The sequence below is a fragment of the Phoxinus phoxinus genome (genome assembly GCF_949152265.1).
Source record: "Phoxinus phoxinus genome assembly, chromosome: 3".
NCBI lineage: Eukaryota > Metazoa > Chordata > Actinopteri > Cypriniformes > Leuciscidae > Phoxinus > Phoxinus phoxinus.
The window spans coordinates 7,823,700-7,840,451 of NC_136878.1; the positions used below are offsets into that span (position 1 = coordinate 7,823,700).

Sequence of the window (16,752 nt, forward strand, 5' to 3'; positions counted from 1 at the left end):
GACACTATAGTTGTAAATAATCCCTTTTTTTGCAGGACACATTGACATTACAGTACAGAATAGCTCTTTCGCCATTATCCTGAACATTGTATAAGCATTCATTTCATGTGTCATAAGGAAGAGGCTCTCTGGAGCGCACGTAAACGTCACATCCTTTTGATTTTTTGCCAGCAAAAATGTCCCGAGTCCTTTTAATAAAAATCAGTCGACAGGCTTACATAACATAAGTCAAGGAAGGACTTGTTTTTTAAGCTTTGTTACAAGCCGTTCACACATCGTCAACAAAAAAGCGACTAATACATTACATTTTTCTCTTTACATGACACACCATAATCTCCTAAACTCAAATATATATTTGTTTCTGCATTACAAATGTACAAGTGAACTTTAGAAAAACACAGCAAAGAACTTCAAGTCTTGACATACAAATGTTTTTTATTATTAAGTAGATGCAAAGTTCTTGCAGTATATGCATTAAAATGGCAAATGTTTCAATGTTCAAAGTTCCACAATAGAAGATTCACAGCGGAAATTGATCGGAACAGTTTCTTTTAGCAGCAGCAAAAAACAAACACAAAAAACAGTAAACAAAAATCCCGTAAGCTTCTTCACCGTCCAGTCACAGAGGAAGGGGGCGATCACAACAGTTAAACAGACACAGTGCAGGATAAGAGAAAAACAGGACGGTAACGTCATGCATTCAGAATAACTCTTCAGGTTCCCCCAAACCAAGTAAAGATTAGACCTCATATATTCACATAATATATTACAAGCAACTCAGAGGGACAAAACCAAATCAAAACCCATAATCAAAATACATTCTTAAAAAAGTTTCATATATATTTTGATATTTACTGCACCCTTTAATATATGCATGTGTGTGTTTCTTTTTTGCCAGACTTTTTATAATCACAGAGTTTAAACGGTGCAAAACCCAAATTGCGGGGAAGGAAACATTCAGTGTTAACAGCATACATGGAACAAGAATATTCTCCTACAGAAAGACAACAGAAAGCCCCTTGAAATCAAATTACCTCATATCATATTTTTCATGCCAGAAGCCACTCATAACCCAAAGCTCTTCAAGCAAATCCAAAACGAGCAAGGATCTAACCGAACATACGTATCAGAAGCTTAAAGGATTCATCTCCAGAAACCCGTCCTTTAAAAGCCATCAAAAAGGCATCGCATGCAAAAAAAAAAAAAAAAAAAAACTATGCGCGGCACTGATTTTTTGCTCTCTGTTTTGCAAGCGTTTACCCTTTAATATGAAACTACAACTACAACGGTTGGTCTTATATCTAAAGAAGAAATCCAGGTCTCAGTTAGTTTCAAAGAGAAGGGTCATCACAGCCATGTCTCAGAGAAGCGAGGAAAAAGGAATATAGAAGTATAATAAAATTAAACGGGTGCTCTTTCATATTTGTTCACCTGTATACTGAAGATCAGAACTTCAAGGACGTTTCATAAAAGCCCAGCCTAGAGAGATTTTTAAAACTCCTGAAGTCTTTTCTTACAGTTAGCTTGAGATAAATGCATATTGAATGATATTTAAGTGGCCTCATCTTAGATTTATTGAGCTTAAAATCCAACCCGTTTTCTTTAAATCCTGAATCATGTTTTTATTCGCTGAATTAATTTCAAAAGCAAGATGTTTTTAGTGTATCAGGAAATAATAAAAAATGTAATATTTCATTCCATAATTGAGGGCTAGTTGTTAACAAGACAAACGTTTATAACTAACTGCTTTAGCACGTTCAGATGCACAGTAACCAGTGTGCCGTCAATTAGCAGTGTGTGTGTCATTTACAAGTGTTGATATTTTAAAGTGTCCTTGTTAAGGTGTAATATAATAAAGTGATAATATATAAAGCATGGTTTTATAACGCATCTGCTACACAGCTGACATGCTGGTGTATTAACTCTTTCTCCACAGTCGTTTCCTCTTCATGGGTTCAACATTTTATTCAGTAAGGTTGGTCAGTTTTGTAACAGCATTTTGATATTCTGTAATAGCGCCCCCTACAGGATAACAGTGAAAACAGATTTCCGGAAAAAAAGTACAGTGTGAATGCAGAGCGAACCGATTTCACTCCGTTTATCTCTTGGTCTGTGTTTGGCCTTTTTAAAGATGACTCACCCTAAGTAAATGCTAGCACACCTCTCTTTTTAGCATGGACAGAGACTTGGTCTTTAATGAAAACGGATCGTAATGTGCGTAATAACCTCAAGACTCACTAACCAAACCAAATACTTCCCATCTCTGAATGGTAAAGTCAATATCTACGCATGTTTGCACATCAGGAAAGCCACTGATCTTGCGTACACGTTTAAAAGGCAGGCCATGTTGTAAGTGCGCGCAGCCCATTATTGAGGACAAAGCATAACGACACACAAAAAAAGTGCATTCAGAAATTCAAGTGAAAGGTAGTTGTATTAATGCAGATTTTGATCATAGAGAAGCACATCAAACAAGACCTAGCAAAGAAAAGAAAAAAAATATTTAAAAGAAAAGAAAAAAAAGAACTTTTTTGTTTTTGTTTTTAAAGACAAACTTGGCACAGTTTTCCCGAATCAATCTTGGTGTCCCATCATGCTTCTGGTTGGCTGATTATGAGCAAAAACCAGCGATACGGCCTGATAATGAGACTATGAGCAAAACACCCTGTAAAAGAAAGAAAATAAAGATTTTAAGAAAGAGAGAGAGAAAAAGGGGAGGGTATGCATACAGTATATATATAAATTATATAGTTAATAGATTTATATTTTTTATTAATAATAATAATAAAATGCATCAAGCTGCAATTAAATATTTGCATAAAATGCATCAAGCTGCAATTAAATATTTGCATAAACACATAAATGTATTCCACAACTTATATATGCTCACAATTCACTGTATTTTTAGCTATTGAGTGCATTATTGAGTGTATGATATTCATGATATACACTACCGTTCAAAAATGTGAGGTCACTAAGATTTATTTTTTCATTGAAAAAAAGAAATACATACTTTTATTCAGCAAAGATGCAATGAACTGATCTAAAGTGACTTTTACATTGTTTCAAACGAAATAATTAAAAAAAGTTTTTAACATTGATAATTAGAAATGTTTCTTGAGCAGTAAATCATCATATTAGAATGATTTCTGAAGGGTCATGTGACACTGAAGACTGGAGTAATGATGCTGAAAATTCAGCTTTGATCACAGAAATAAATTGTATTTTAAAATAGAAAACTGTTATTCTAATAATATTTCACAATATTACCGTTTTTACTGTATTTGATCAAATAAATGCAGAAGAAACATTTGAAAAATCTTACCAACCCCAAAGTTTTGAATGGTATTTTATATTTCATGCCTTTTTTTCATTTTACATAAGGAAATGTGGCCTGTAATTGTGATTCATTTGATGAATTAATCTGCATTTGATGAAAGTAATTTGAATAATAAACACCTTTCATGCTTCATTAAATCAATTGCAACGTTGATCACATATAATTATGTTGTGCTATATTGATTTATTGTCCAACAGAGTACCAGATGACACACGGCGAGAGATTGTAAGGTACCTCTCGTCCTCCAACTCAAGGATTTCATCATAAAACATCAAAATAAGCGACACCTCTCACAGGAACTACGGTGGCCATGCGGTGAAAAGGCCAGTTAAGCGCGCTACGGTTAAAGCACTTCTCACGGCAAGTGTGCGATGATGAACAAGCTCTTATCTGTAAGAGCACAAACAGAGAATAGCACAGCCACTCTCTTCTCACTAATCCTGTTACTCTGCAGCCTCTTCTCAGCCTCCGTCTCTATGGTTACCGCTGGCATTCAGTGATGCTGGTCCAGAGGCAGTATCTACAGTAATCTACACAACACAAGGTCCTCCTACAAGCATGGATAACCCAAGGCAACTCGAAGGAGAGACGAGGACGGAGAGAGAATAAGCAAACAGGACTTACTCATCTGTGTCTTTCTTGCTCTCTTCGATGAAAGCAATAGACTCCGACCTTAGACGGTTGGTGACCTCGTAAGTGCGCAGGGTCACACCGAAAATGTCCTCGTGGTATCGATTCTCATCCTTCAACAAGAGAGAGGAGAAAACAGTTTGAAAAAGCAACTGGAACTTCTCAGATGACCTTGTACTTGATTTACCTTTGCACACAAAAGGTCAGTTTTTAATACGTGGCTGAATAGCACCATTAACTATAGTGTGAAGTTTAGATAAAAGTGTGATCTAACCCTTAGTTTGCTGATATAGAAGCCGGCATCCTCCAGGGACATGTTGCCGTGCAGTTTGAAGATCTGCTGGACTGTTTTCAGTACGTCTCCAGCCATGGTGACGTCCCCGCAGACGTAGATATGTCCTCCTTCTTCTCTCAGGTACTTGTACACGGTTTCAGACAGCTGCTCGCGAAGCACATCCTGGACATATTTCTGAGAAAACAATACGAAATTGTGAGGTAAGGGACTAAGGGGTTGCACAGACTAGTCGCCTTTAAAGGGATAGTTCACCCAAAAATTAAGATTCTCTCATTAATTACTCACCCTCATGTCGTTCCAAACCCATTAGACTTGTTCATTTTCAGAACAAAAAAATAAAGATATTTGGGTGGATTGGGGTGGTGATGGCGCAATGGATAAGACACATGCCTATGGTGTGAGAGACCTGGGTTCGAATCCACTGTGAGACACCAATGTGTCCCTGAGCAAGACACTTAACCCCTAGTTGCTCCAGAGGCGTGCGACCTCTGACATATATAGCAATTGTAAGTCGCTTTGGATAAAAGCATCAGCTAAATGAATAAATGTAAATGTAAATATTTTTTATGAAATCTGAGCGCTTTCTGTCCCTCCATTGACAGCTACACAACTTCCACTTTGATGCTTCATAAAGAGATCGTAAAACTAATCCATATGAATCAAGCAGTTTAGTCCAAATTTTCTGAAGAGACTCGATCGCTTTACATGATGAACAGATTATAATATCATTATTATATATTGATCAGCGAACATAAACAGAAGCTCAACTGAATCTGCTTTACACGCGAGAACAAACCTCATTGGTTATTGAGGAGACTCAAACGTGACTCGTAACACGAGAATGAACCTCATTGGCTTGAGCTTCTGTTTACCACAACTGATGTGCGAGTTGATGATTGTTTTTATGTAAATTAAAGAATAAATTCAATCAGTTCATCGTGTAAAGCGATTGCGTCTCTTCAGAAAATTTGGACTAAACCGCTCGATTCATATGAATTAGTTTAACGCTCTCTTTATGAACTTTTTGAGGCATCAAAGTGGTAGTTGTGTACAGTAGCTGTCAATGGAGGGACAGAAAGTTTTCATATTTCATCAAAAATATCTTCATTTGTGTTGCGAAGATGAACAAAAGTCTTATGGGTTTGGAACGACATGAGAGAGAGTAATTTATTCCACTGTTATTTGAGGGTAAGAAGATTTATTCCACTGTTATTTGATCAGTCAGAAAGCCTTTACTTTGCTCACTGAATAAAAAAAAAGGAAAAATCTGAGACTTTTTTTTCAAAAAGGTCCTTTTCATTTTCACATTGATCTCTATGATTCACATGGGCAATCTAGCTAAACCTTCACTAATGCTGGAGTATTAATGGATTTGAAATGTCCTCAGTGATATTTGCCAAGACATCATATTCTAACCTTTGGTCTCCCAGGCTCTCTGGAGTATGCGGTGAAAAGCTCTTTAAACACTTCCTTGTTCTTCGCCTGGATGGTCTCTTCCTTGTAAATGTGGTCAATCTGTGACTGCCGACAACCGAAAACCAAGATCATTGGGCATGCCTTGATTCCTGGTGAATTAAAACATGGCAAAATTAAGTTAACTCAATGACACATGCCACGGTATATTAATCATACATAATTATGTTAATTGCATGCATATTATTATAAATAAATAATAATAAAAATATATATATATATATATATAATATATAAATTTTATTTATATTGATTATTTAAAATTATGTTAAAAAAATCATATACAAAAAACTAAACAATAGATAAAATATAAAAATAAATAACCTTATTTAATTTTATTCTACAAAAAATTATGGAATTTCACTGCATTATATATCAAATTAACCAAACAATGCTAGACATTTCTCAGGAAATTTTAATCTGAGTTTGTATTCAAGCAATTAAAACAAATTACAAAAATAAATAAATGTTCTACAAAAATTAGAACACTTATAAATGTTAAAAGTCCCACTTGAAAATTTATTAGATAACAAATGAACAAATCATTCAAACAAAAGATGCTTTTCTTTATCAGAACTGACAATTTAGACTTCGAAGCGATCAAAAGCCTACCCTTATTTCCAACATCGTACAGTCTCTGCTGCCAGAAGCTTCTGAACGGTGCAATTCCAGTGCCTGGGCCAATCAGAATACACGGAACCTGGCTGTCCTTTGGCATACGGAACGTTGGAGCCCTAAAAACACAAAAGACATTGTTTGATTTCATCAAATCCACAAGAAACCGACCCTCAGCGGACATATTTGAGAAGTGTATAAACGCTTTACCCTCTGACAAAGCACGGCACCGTATCTTCTTCTTCCAAGCTGTTGAGCCAGGAGGAACACACTCCATGGTGTACGGGACCCTCTCCATCTATCCGGAATAAAACGCATAATCCTTTAACCTGACACCCTCCGACACTGATCTAGCGCCTGGCAATTCAGGGCTGACATCACTTGCTTCAAATGGAGTGAAATTGCTATATTTTAACCGCCAATTACGCCATTATCCACATAATTACATGTTTGCAATGCATTAAAAATGTGGAAAAGAGATTAGATCACGGTTTCTCTTTTGCGCATGTTGAAAAAAAAAAGAGGCTTAACAGTAAATGAGAAGATCTAGAATTAATTTGATCTTTTAATTTTGATGTAGTCCCAATCTTTAATCTTAAATTAACGCTCAGTTATTAGATGAGCAGTCTAATACCACAGACAATCAGCCTGGTTTCTCTTTTGACAATACAGATTATTCACAATTCATTAGGCACTTCAGTCAAATTGCTAATTAAGTTCATAGTCTCTTATTAAGCACCCAATTATTCATACGATACCGCTGTTGGGGAAATGTGACTTTTCAGGCCGCATGTCATTATAACTATTGAAAGTGAGAGGCTGTTAAGTGTGACACTCACAGTTTGAAATGAGTGACAAAGAAGCACTGGAAACGTTTAACACTGTGAAGTGGATTGCATTGGTTAAACATAACATCAGGTCCTGTTTACACATGCTTTGAACATCTGGTGTTAAAGCGATCAGCTGAGATACTGTTGACACCCGGTACAAACATGCATCTCAAATGTGTTTCTGGTGACCGTTTCATCAAAAAGAGGGTCTCTGAAAGACTGCTTGAAGCTCTTATTTCATCAGTTTATCTCTACATATTGCTATAAAATGTTTTTAATATATATTAAATATTATATATACTGTTTATTATACAACTTAAAGGAACACTCCACTTTTTTTGGAAATAGGCTCATTTTCCAACTCCCCTAGAGTTAAACTGTTGAGCCGATCTCCGGGTCTGGCGGTTGCACTTTTAGCATAGCTTAGCATAGATAATTGAATCTGATTAGACCGTTAGCATCTCTCTCAAATAAATTACTAAAAATTTAAACTTAAGACTCCCATTTAAAACTTGACTCTTCTGTAGTTACATCGTGTACGAAGACCGACAGAAAATGAAAAGTTGCAATTTTCTAGGCCAATATGACTAGGAACTATCCTCTCATTCCTGCGTAATAATCAAGGAACTGTGCTGCCGTACCCGCAGGCGCAATGATATTACGCAGCGCCTGAAAATAGTCCACAACTAGGTAACTTCCAACGTGACCGGCACTAAGTTTGTAATATCATTGCGCCTGCGGGTACGGCAGCACAGTTCCTTGATTATTACGCAGGAATGAGAGGATAGTTCCTAGTCATGTTGGCCTAGAAAATTGCAACTTTTCATTTTCTGTCGGTCTTGGTACACGATGTAACTACAGAAGAGTCACGTTTTAAATAGGAAAAATATCAACACTCTTTGGACATTTTTTGAGAGAGATGCTAACAGTCTAATCAGATTCAATGATCTATGCTAAGCTATGCTAAAAGTGCTCCCGCCAGACCCGGTGATCGGCTGAATGGATTCGAAAACGGTAAAACTCAAATGTTTAACTCTAGGGGAGTTGGAAAATGAGCCTATTTCCAAACAAAGTGAAGTGTTCCTTTAATATGAGTTTGCTAATGCTTGCTGTGTTCAGATCGGCCAAGATAACACAATCAGCAAATTTCAAGATATCTGAAAATGAACTCTCTCATTCTGAACAATTCTCATCATATTATGTATATATGGAATTATATGTAATATAATCAAATTAGACAAATGCTGATGTAGAGTATATATATACACTGTACATTATTTATAATTTTAGAAGTAATTTTACATCTCACTCAAAATATTCAAAATATCCTTTTGAATTTACGATAAAAACTGCAGCTGTGGTTAACCACCATAATATAGGTGGTAAAACTGAACATTTATATACACTTTCTATGAAATCTGATTCATCATGTGGTTTTCTCAGTGTGATGCAATCAAAGACAAAAACACCGTCAATCAGTGCAACACATGAGACACTACTAACTAAATAACCGCTGGTTGGTTGGTTGGTTAATGTTTTAACACCATGCCGGCTTCCTTGGCTATTTTCATGGTGAGTAACAAGTTAAAAACTATAAAACGGCAATTTAAAAACCTACTGCATATAAAGTTATTAAAATTTGCTTTAGTTTAAAAAAACAACAACTCTAAAATGGATTCCAAAATGTATTCTAAAGAGTTTGCAGAGTAACAATTTAATAAAATATGTTTAAGAGATACTAGACTGGACCTCATTTGTCTTATGTGTGATTCTTGAACGTTCTATTAGGCATTGTGTATATATAATCTGATCCCAGCTGGAAAGTAAAGTAATGAATTTTTACTGGTTTTCATTATTATTTTTTCCTGTAAATTATATAGTAATTCAGTTTTTGCTTGCAAAAACATACATTTGAAAGTTGTTGTTTTTTACAGTAAAATATATTGCATTCAGTGCTAGAGAAATTGAGGTTTACATATAATGCATTACAATATTGTGTTAATCCCTAAAAAAGTAACTAATCATGTTACTTTTTATGCAAAGTAGTGCATTACATTTCTTTTTCCTCACCTGGACTGGGCTAGCTTGTTATTTTTATATTAAAAAAACATTATTGGCAAATGTAAAGTCCTTTTTACACTAAAAGTGAAATGAATAAGCTCAGACTGAAGGAAATGCAGATCCACGCCTGTACAGTAGAGGACGCAGCTCAAACAAACCTTTAGCTGTGCTGCCATTCTGGATTGCGTAAGAATAGGATGCAGGAGAAGAAGAACAACACTCTTCATTTAGCAATTAAAAAATCTAAGTGAATTTAGCATATTAGTCAGCAACAAATCAGTCCGTCTACCCATCCATCTATCTATCTATCTATCTGTCCATCTTTTTATCTATCTACACTATCTGTCTGTCTGTGAGATTAAATGCATAAAGTATATGTTTCATTTAACATTTAATCATTGCCGGTTTGCGTAAAATTCCGAGTTTACATTTCACTGTTTTTATTCATTTTGAGGAATACTGAATCTGTTTTTGTGCCAGTGAGATATAAATGCCTGCTCACATTTAGTCTAGAACTACAATAACCATCATGTTCACACACAGCGCACACAACGCCTCTGCAAACTCTCTTACTCCCGATGTCTCTCAACATGGGGACAGGAGAGGTGTAGGTCAAATAAATAGGAAAACATTAATTGCATGAATTATTAAAGCATTAATTATTCGAAAAGGTGAATGTGTTAGTTTACTCGTTACTTGAAAAAGTAATCTGATTATGTAACTCCTGTTACTTGTAATGCATTACCCCTAGACACTGATTGCATTACATATTTTCCCCATATATGGCAATGTAACTCACAGCTAACCAATTAACAGGTTTTTGCTGTAGCATTTTTACTGTTTTTTTCCCCCCTGTAAAAATGATAAGCATTTTTTTACAGTGCTGATATGAAGCTGAAACAGTTTTTTTCTTTCTTTTTTTTACCTTTGGGCCGATAGGACACCACTGCCACGGTGAGGTGGATCTCTCCTGGATGGAGGTCTGGAGAGGAGCTGATGGAGTAGTACCGTGGCTGTAGGAGGGGTAGCTGGGTCAAGAGAAGGGTGGAGGGGATCTGGAGGGATGGGAACTCCTCCAACACCTCCACTATGGTGGGGTTATTGTACCACTTCCACTCCTCATACTCCTGCAAACCCTGAGGAGACACCGAATGAAGCACATGACATCAACATGATGTTCTCAGTAGCTCTGGTTTGGCACGAGTGGCAGTGAATGGCAAACGTTCAAAACATTCAGCAAGCCGTAAACTGACAGCAAGAAGCGAGTAAAAAATAAAAAACTGTCAACGTTGTAATTTGCATAAAAGTGTTAGTCATGTGAGTGTAAAACAGAGCCAGAAAGGGCTTTTTCTGACACAATATATTCACCATCATGTCACTCCTAATCTACAGTATGTGATACTTTGAACATAAATGATTCATTAATGTTCTTTTTTATACAATAAAAGTACTTTATTACTAGAGCTGTCAAGCTACAAAAAAGGGACCAAAAACTTAGTTCATACAAATTCTGCCATCATTGCCTTATTGTTTTTGATAGCAAATAATGAGTTTTAGAAACAGTGGGAGACAGAAGTGAACACTGTGATAATTATAATTAAACTAGATGCAGAAAACTCAATGGCAAAGACAAGGGTTGTCAGTGATTTTTTATATGAAACTGTTACTTTTATTCAGCAAGGAGGCATTCAATTGACAAATGTGACCGTAAAGACATTTAATAGAACAAAGGATTTCTATTTTAAAGGAATGCTGTTCTTTTGAACTTTCTATTCATAAAAATACTGAAATATAAATGTATCATGGTTTCCACAAAAATACTGAGCAGCAAATCAGCATATCAGAATTTCAATTGATTTCTGAAAGATCATGTGACACTGAAGACTGGAGTAATGATGCTGAAAAGCTTTGCCATCACTTTTGTAAATTACATTTTAAAATCTATTAAAATAGAAAAACAGAAAAAAAATCCTTATAATATTTCACAATATTACATATTTTCACTGTATTTTTGATTAAATAAATGCAGCTTGGTGAGTGTAAGAGACTTTCTCAAAAACATTCATAAATCTTACCGACCCCAAACTTTCGCTAGCGTATTCCAAATAAATTATTAAAATATACAGAAGTAAATTGTATGTTTGTTTTAATCAGGCAGAGAGACACTGTGTGGAGTTGCCATCCTCATTGACGCGAACCCTTTGTCTTTCTCCTCTGGTTCGCTCATATGAACCAGAAAGGATGACTCACTAACTAAGCAGACATTTTCGAAAATATCAAAAAATTGTTTCAGTGGGAAGCAATGAAAGAGAAATATTTCCTTGTCTTCGTGTTGACACTGAGGCATGTGTGAGAGAGCAAGGAAAAAAGGAAGTGGGGAGGAGGGGGTTGATTTTCAGAGGTAACAAGTTATCAAACTGAGAAAATTACTGCCGATTTGAGGCGGAAAAGGCAGGGACACATGCGGAGACGGGACGCCTTTTGTCTAATACGGAAGAGATGTATGAAAATGGGTTTTAGATCATTACTGAGCTTTAGTATTGATGCAAATAAATGTCTTGCATGATAATTAGAGAAGCGCACGCAGTGTGTGTGCAGGCATGCAGTGTTTTCTTACCTTGCTGAGCACCTCTAGTCTCTTTCTCTGTTTCTCATTAGTCACTAGAGGAGCAAACTGTTGCAATAGTTGAGGACTAGGAGGGGTGGTTATGTCCAGGAAGTATTTGAAAGCCTGATAGATGGTACAGGGTGGAATACGACTCTCATCCGTCCAGTTGCTTATCACACCTGCAGAAGATGAAGAGGTTCAGATTGGTTAAGAATGCAGATATGACCGAGTTTTTATTTTTATTTAATCCTGATTTAAGCAGTGGTTTAGACTAGCAGCAGATCCTTCACACTGAGTACTGCAATATTTAAATGGATAGTTTATAATTTAGATAGTTTAAATGTATATTCTGTCATTATTTACCCATGCACTCCCATGTTGTTGTTATGATTCTTTCTTCATACAGTAATAATATGAAGGTGACGCATTGATATCAAGCTCCAAAAATGACAAAAAAGTGCAATAAAAGTATGACGTGTGCACTGTATTTGACTCATATTAAAGGTTTGTGAGAGAAAAACACTACAATTTAAGTCTTTATTTGCTGAAAACCTTGCCGGCTTCTGTGGTCTCACACGACTAACTTAATGTGACATTCATATATTCACGAATGCAAATGAGATTTGAGAGTTATGGTGGAGGGGAAGATTTAAACAAACAATGACTTACATTTGAGATTTTCCCCCACACACATCAAACTATTATATGCCTTCAGAGGACTTTGAGTATAGCGTACAGGTAATTTGGACTTCTTTCATGGTGCCTTTTTATCATTTTTTGAGACCCAACGCCTTTTCCATTTGTATTCCATAGAAGAAAGACCGTCATATGGGGTTAGAAGGACATAAGGATGAGTAAATGATGACAGAGTTTTCATTTGTAAGTGAACTGTACCCTGATAATGTGTCCAAGGCACCTACTTTTGTTAAAATAACTATTTTGTGCGCAATAATGCCGGCTTCAAAGAGACCACATCTGTAATGATTGTCAGATCAACGAGAAAGAGTTACAGCAACCTCATATTCCCTCTGGAAAGGTCACTGGCCAGTTATCAGTCATCCTGACATATTTCTCAACAAGGAAGGGTGAGAAATCTCACTTGAGCAAACCCTTTTAAAAGACACTGATAAGTAGGTCCTATATGATAGGTCAGTACCACCAAAAACACATAGGATCTCTTTGACACCTTAAAAAAGGGGCATCCTTTCATTTCCATGTTATTGTGCCTTAAGGATCCAGAGCTAGCCTGGTTGACACCAGACCCTCTCAGTTGTAACTGAGAGTGGGTCTGGGGAAGGTTCATTCACAGCCCATTTCCAAAGGGCGTCGCTCAAATGCCTCTGGACGCAATTGGACAGACCTAAAACCAATCAGAGCGATCGTCATTGTGTAAAGCCCGCCTCAACGTTTGTGATTGGTGCCTCGATTTGGAAAAATTGGAAATGGGCTTGAATGGGCTCTTGGCCAGACGGACTTGCAGAGCAAATCTCAAATTTGCCAGAAGTTCGTCAGGGTTTTCCCAGGCTAATCCAGAGCGATATTTCTTAAAAACAAAACAAAACATTTGCTCCGTTTATGCATATTACTGTACTTCAAAGCCCTATTAATAGGGACAGTATGAAGATAAAAAGCAAATACATGGGGCAACAAAAAAATAAAAAAATAAAAATTGGCCAATCCCAAAAAGGCTAAACTCTAAGCTTTGAATTATCTTAACCACAAATTATTAGTCAGGAAATAGGCCCTATGCACAGCTGCACTACTTCCTGAACTTAAGCAGGGTTCTTTGTTTCCTGTCTGCCAGGATTGGCCAAACTGATTAATCCAGGTGTGTCTGACCAACAACAATAATCAGACACACCTGGATTAATCAGTTTGGCCAATCCTGGCAGACAGGAAACAAAGAACCCTGCTTAAGTTCAGGAAGTAGTGCAGCTGTGCATAGGGCCTATTGGCTAAATTTAAGCAAATGCAATACTTACAAAGCCATTGACATCAAAGACAGAATTAAGTTTTTGGTGGAATATGGGAAGTTGTGTGTGGAGTGATGTATCACAATGAAACATGAGTTGCATAACTAAAGAGTGATCAAATGATATTTTTCAATAACTCAATGCTCCGGACAAACCACAGAGACCAAGAAGAGGCTTGAGAAAAAGTCCACCAGGCTCATGTTTTGGCTGGTCAGAGTCCAGATTTGAACCCTATAGTGAGTATTGGGTCCCACATTAAACTCGAATTAACTGTGAGGCATTTTTAACTACTCATGAACTGTTTGAAGCCATTAACTTTGAGTGGAAAAACAGTGACTCTTCTTCCTGTAAAAATCTGTCTATAAATTGGGGAAAGTTATTCTGTGCTACAGTTAAAGTTACTTTATCTACAGTATTTGCTAGTTTCCTGACCTGTGATATTTGATTAAAATGGTTACAGACCATTTTGGGCTTGTCTAAGTTTTTTGGCCCAGGTGTGTAGTTTCAATGCAAGACAACTGTAAAATAATCATACATTTTCTCATGCACAGAGGCAAGATAAATAACCTTATGATGAGGAAAAACTTCAACAAAAGAGAACAAACAGAATGAAACGGCTCAAACCCTAATAGATATGTGATTGAAAGCACATCATTTGGCATCAAAAATGTTTTTGATTCAGTCAGATTTGCAACGGAATCAAAGAATAGCGTGCCAGCATCAAAATCTTTCCCTACGGGTAAGTTAATCCCAAAATTGTCTGTCTATTCTAAAGATCTCGGTCACATATTATAATGAATACAAAGCAAACAAATCCTGCATTCATTCTTTAACGTTATATGTATATATTAAGTTGTCATGTGGTATCTAAATTATGTTTTACAATTGATTAATAATTTCAGACAACTGCAATTCAGTAAGCAAATGTTACAGTGAGTGTGTACATGCACACTGCACTGCTAACTACCAAGGATCAGCTTATTATAAAAACCTAACAATGCAAGAGAATTGCATTTACATGAAATGTATTATTCAATTTATTAACTGAATAAGCCATCATAATGCCAGCAAAACCTCTTTTTGTCATTTTTAACTATTTAAAACGATACATTTACATGTATGCACACTTTACACATTGTCAGGTTAAGCATAATGAGTTTGTGAATGCATGTACTGTAAATGATGTCAGCGCATACATTTAGAGGAGTGAATTGTATAATTTATAAACCCTCAGAATATACCACAGGATATGTTTTAAGTATGGTATCCTGATGGATATAAGTGTTATTGTAAGTGATGTGATTGAAAGCTAGCTCACTCCCCAGTAAATGTGACACGATCAGCACTATGGACCAGGTTACCCTGATCCTTGGCTCATAATGAACACCAGAACACCTGATGAACACACTGTTCGGCAGACAATGGCATATTGAGAAAGCCTTTCCTCTGTGTTCAAAAGGAAAAAACTAACTAATGTTTGATTGGGGGGTCTGGCAGACTTACTTGGACTTATATGGTTATTTCAGATCATTTTTTTATGTAGATTCTGTCATTTTCCATTAGATACCAAAAGCAGATGTTTGAAAGACAAGTTATTTTGGAAAGGTTAAGATGTTTTGATGCTTTTCGGTTTACTGTCAGATATTTGCATGTTTTTATTATGACACGAAAAAACGTATTTGCACGTATTTCATAGTTACCCAATGCTGTGTTTCTTTCCTCTAAGAACTCCACTTTCACAATTTGATTGACAGGTGGTGCATCTTCCAGTTTTTCGATTAGAGTTGTAACTAGATCTTCGTTGTTTCCGGGGAAAACGCCTAAATGGTCACCAGGCAAGTATTTCAGGTTCTCGTGGTTGTTGGCATCAAGACGCACAAATATAGTCAATCGGCTGATAGACAGGAAGTGAGAAAACATTGTAATTATTTAATAATTACTTATTAAATAAATATTATTAAATATATATTTATACACAAGAGCAATTTCCTAAGCTTTTGCAAGAATACGCTGAAATGAAGTGAAATTGCAAAGCATTTTATCTGCCATTTTTCTTCAAATAAATTGTTACATTTTACAGTAACATGATTAACAACTCAAGGCATTCAATGAAATATCAAGGCTCAGAGGGAAAGGTGTTTTTTCTTATTGATTTTCTTAACTTTTCAGGGTTTAAAAAAACGATTGTAACAATATAGCAATAGCATTTTATAATATTCTTTTGAAAAACTTAGTTTAAACCTATCCAAACACACCAATCCTCAATAGATTAATGTAATTGTTTAGAGCAAAAGCTTCTCAGAAAATATGGCAGATGTCAAGGGGTAATGTGAAATACTTTTTATGACAATGTAATTCTGAGAAATGTAAAAAATGGACAGAATATTAGCATAAACATACTTTGATTTGGCACTTTGTAGGTTCTGTCTCAGCAGAAACTTGGCCGCGTAAACTTTCTTCTTATGGACGCTGTAAAGCGCTGAGAGTGGATGCAAAAAACAATCAACAGTTAAAAACATGCTGCGTGAAATTAAGTCTATACTAAAGTCTAAATCAAAATCATTTAGTGGCCCAACAACTTGAATTGCTTTAAAACTCATGATGGAGCCGACCCGCCCATTACAAGATCATTTCGAGGACTTTAGATGCAATAGTAAAAAAGTCTGAGACATAGGAAATCAGATCTGGAAGCGCTTAATGCATTGTTTACACTTTCATCAATTGAATAAGGAAGTGTTTACAATCCTCTGGGTAATGCTAACACGCCGCTGAGATAATCCGTATCAAGCTAATGAGCCACTAAAATGGCAGTCCCTTCAAGAGTCAGTTGGCATGCGCCATAAATTTTGAGGCAAATAAAAAGAGCTTTGCCATTCACAGGGGAAGACTTTAAGTATCATTTAATTTGATAGAAGCTTATTGGCTTT

General features: G+C 36.1%; 1 protein-coding gene across 1 annotated transcript in view; it reads right to left on the reverse strand.

Moving 5' to 3' along the window:
• Nucleotides 1-419: 419 nt before the first annotated feature.
• Nucleotides 420-16,752, reverse strand: part of nos1 (nitric oxide synthase 1 (neuronal)) — a 51,924-nt gene continuing 35,591 nt past the window's right edge. Inside the window, exons 20-29 of the mRNA XM_079606276.1 lie at nt 16,226-16,304; nt 15,526-15,719; nt 11,862-12,031; nt 10,170-10,380; nt 6,564-6,651; nt 6,351-6,472; nt 5,682-5,830; nt 4,245-4,439; nt 3,965-4,083; nt 420-2,665 (exon numbers count right to left, since the gene is read on the reverse strand). Coding sequence (XP_079462402.1) covers nt 2,650-2,665; nt 3,965-4,083; nt 4,245-4,439; nt 5,682-5,830; nt 6,351-6,472; nt 6,564-6,651; nt 10,170-10,380; nt 11,862-12,031; nt 15,526-15,719; nt 16,226-16,304 — 1,343 coding nt within the window. The 3' untranslated portion in view covers nt 420-2,649. The remainder of the gene's footprint in view (nt 2,666-3,964; nt 4,084-4,244; nt 4,440-5,681; nt 5,831-6,350; nt 6,473-6,563; nt 6,652-10,169; nt 10,381-11,861; nt 12,032-15,525; nt 15,720-16,225; nt 16,305-16,752) is intronic.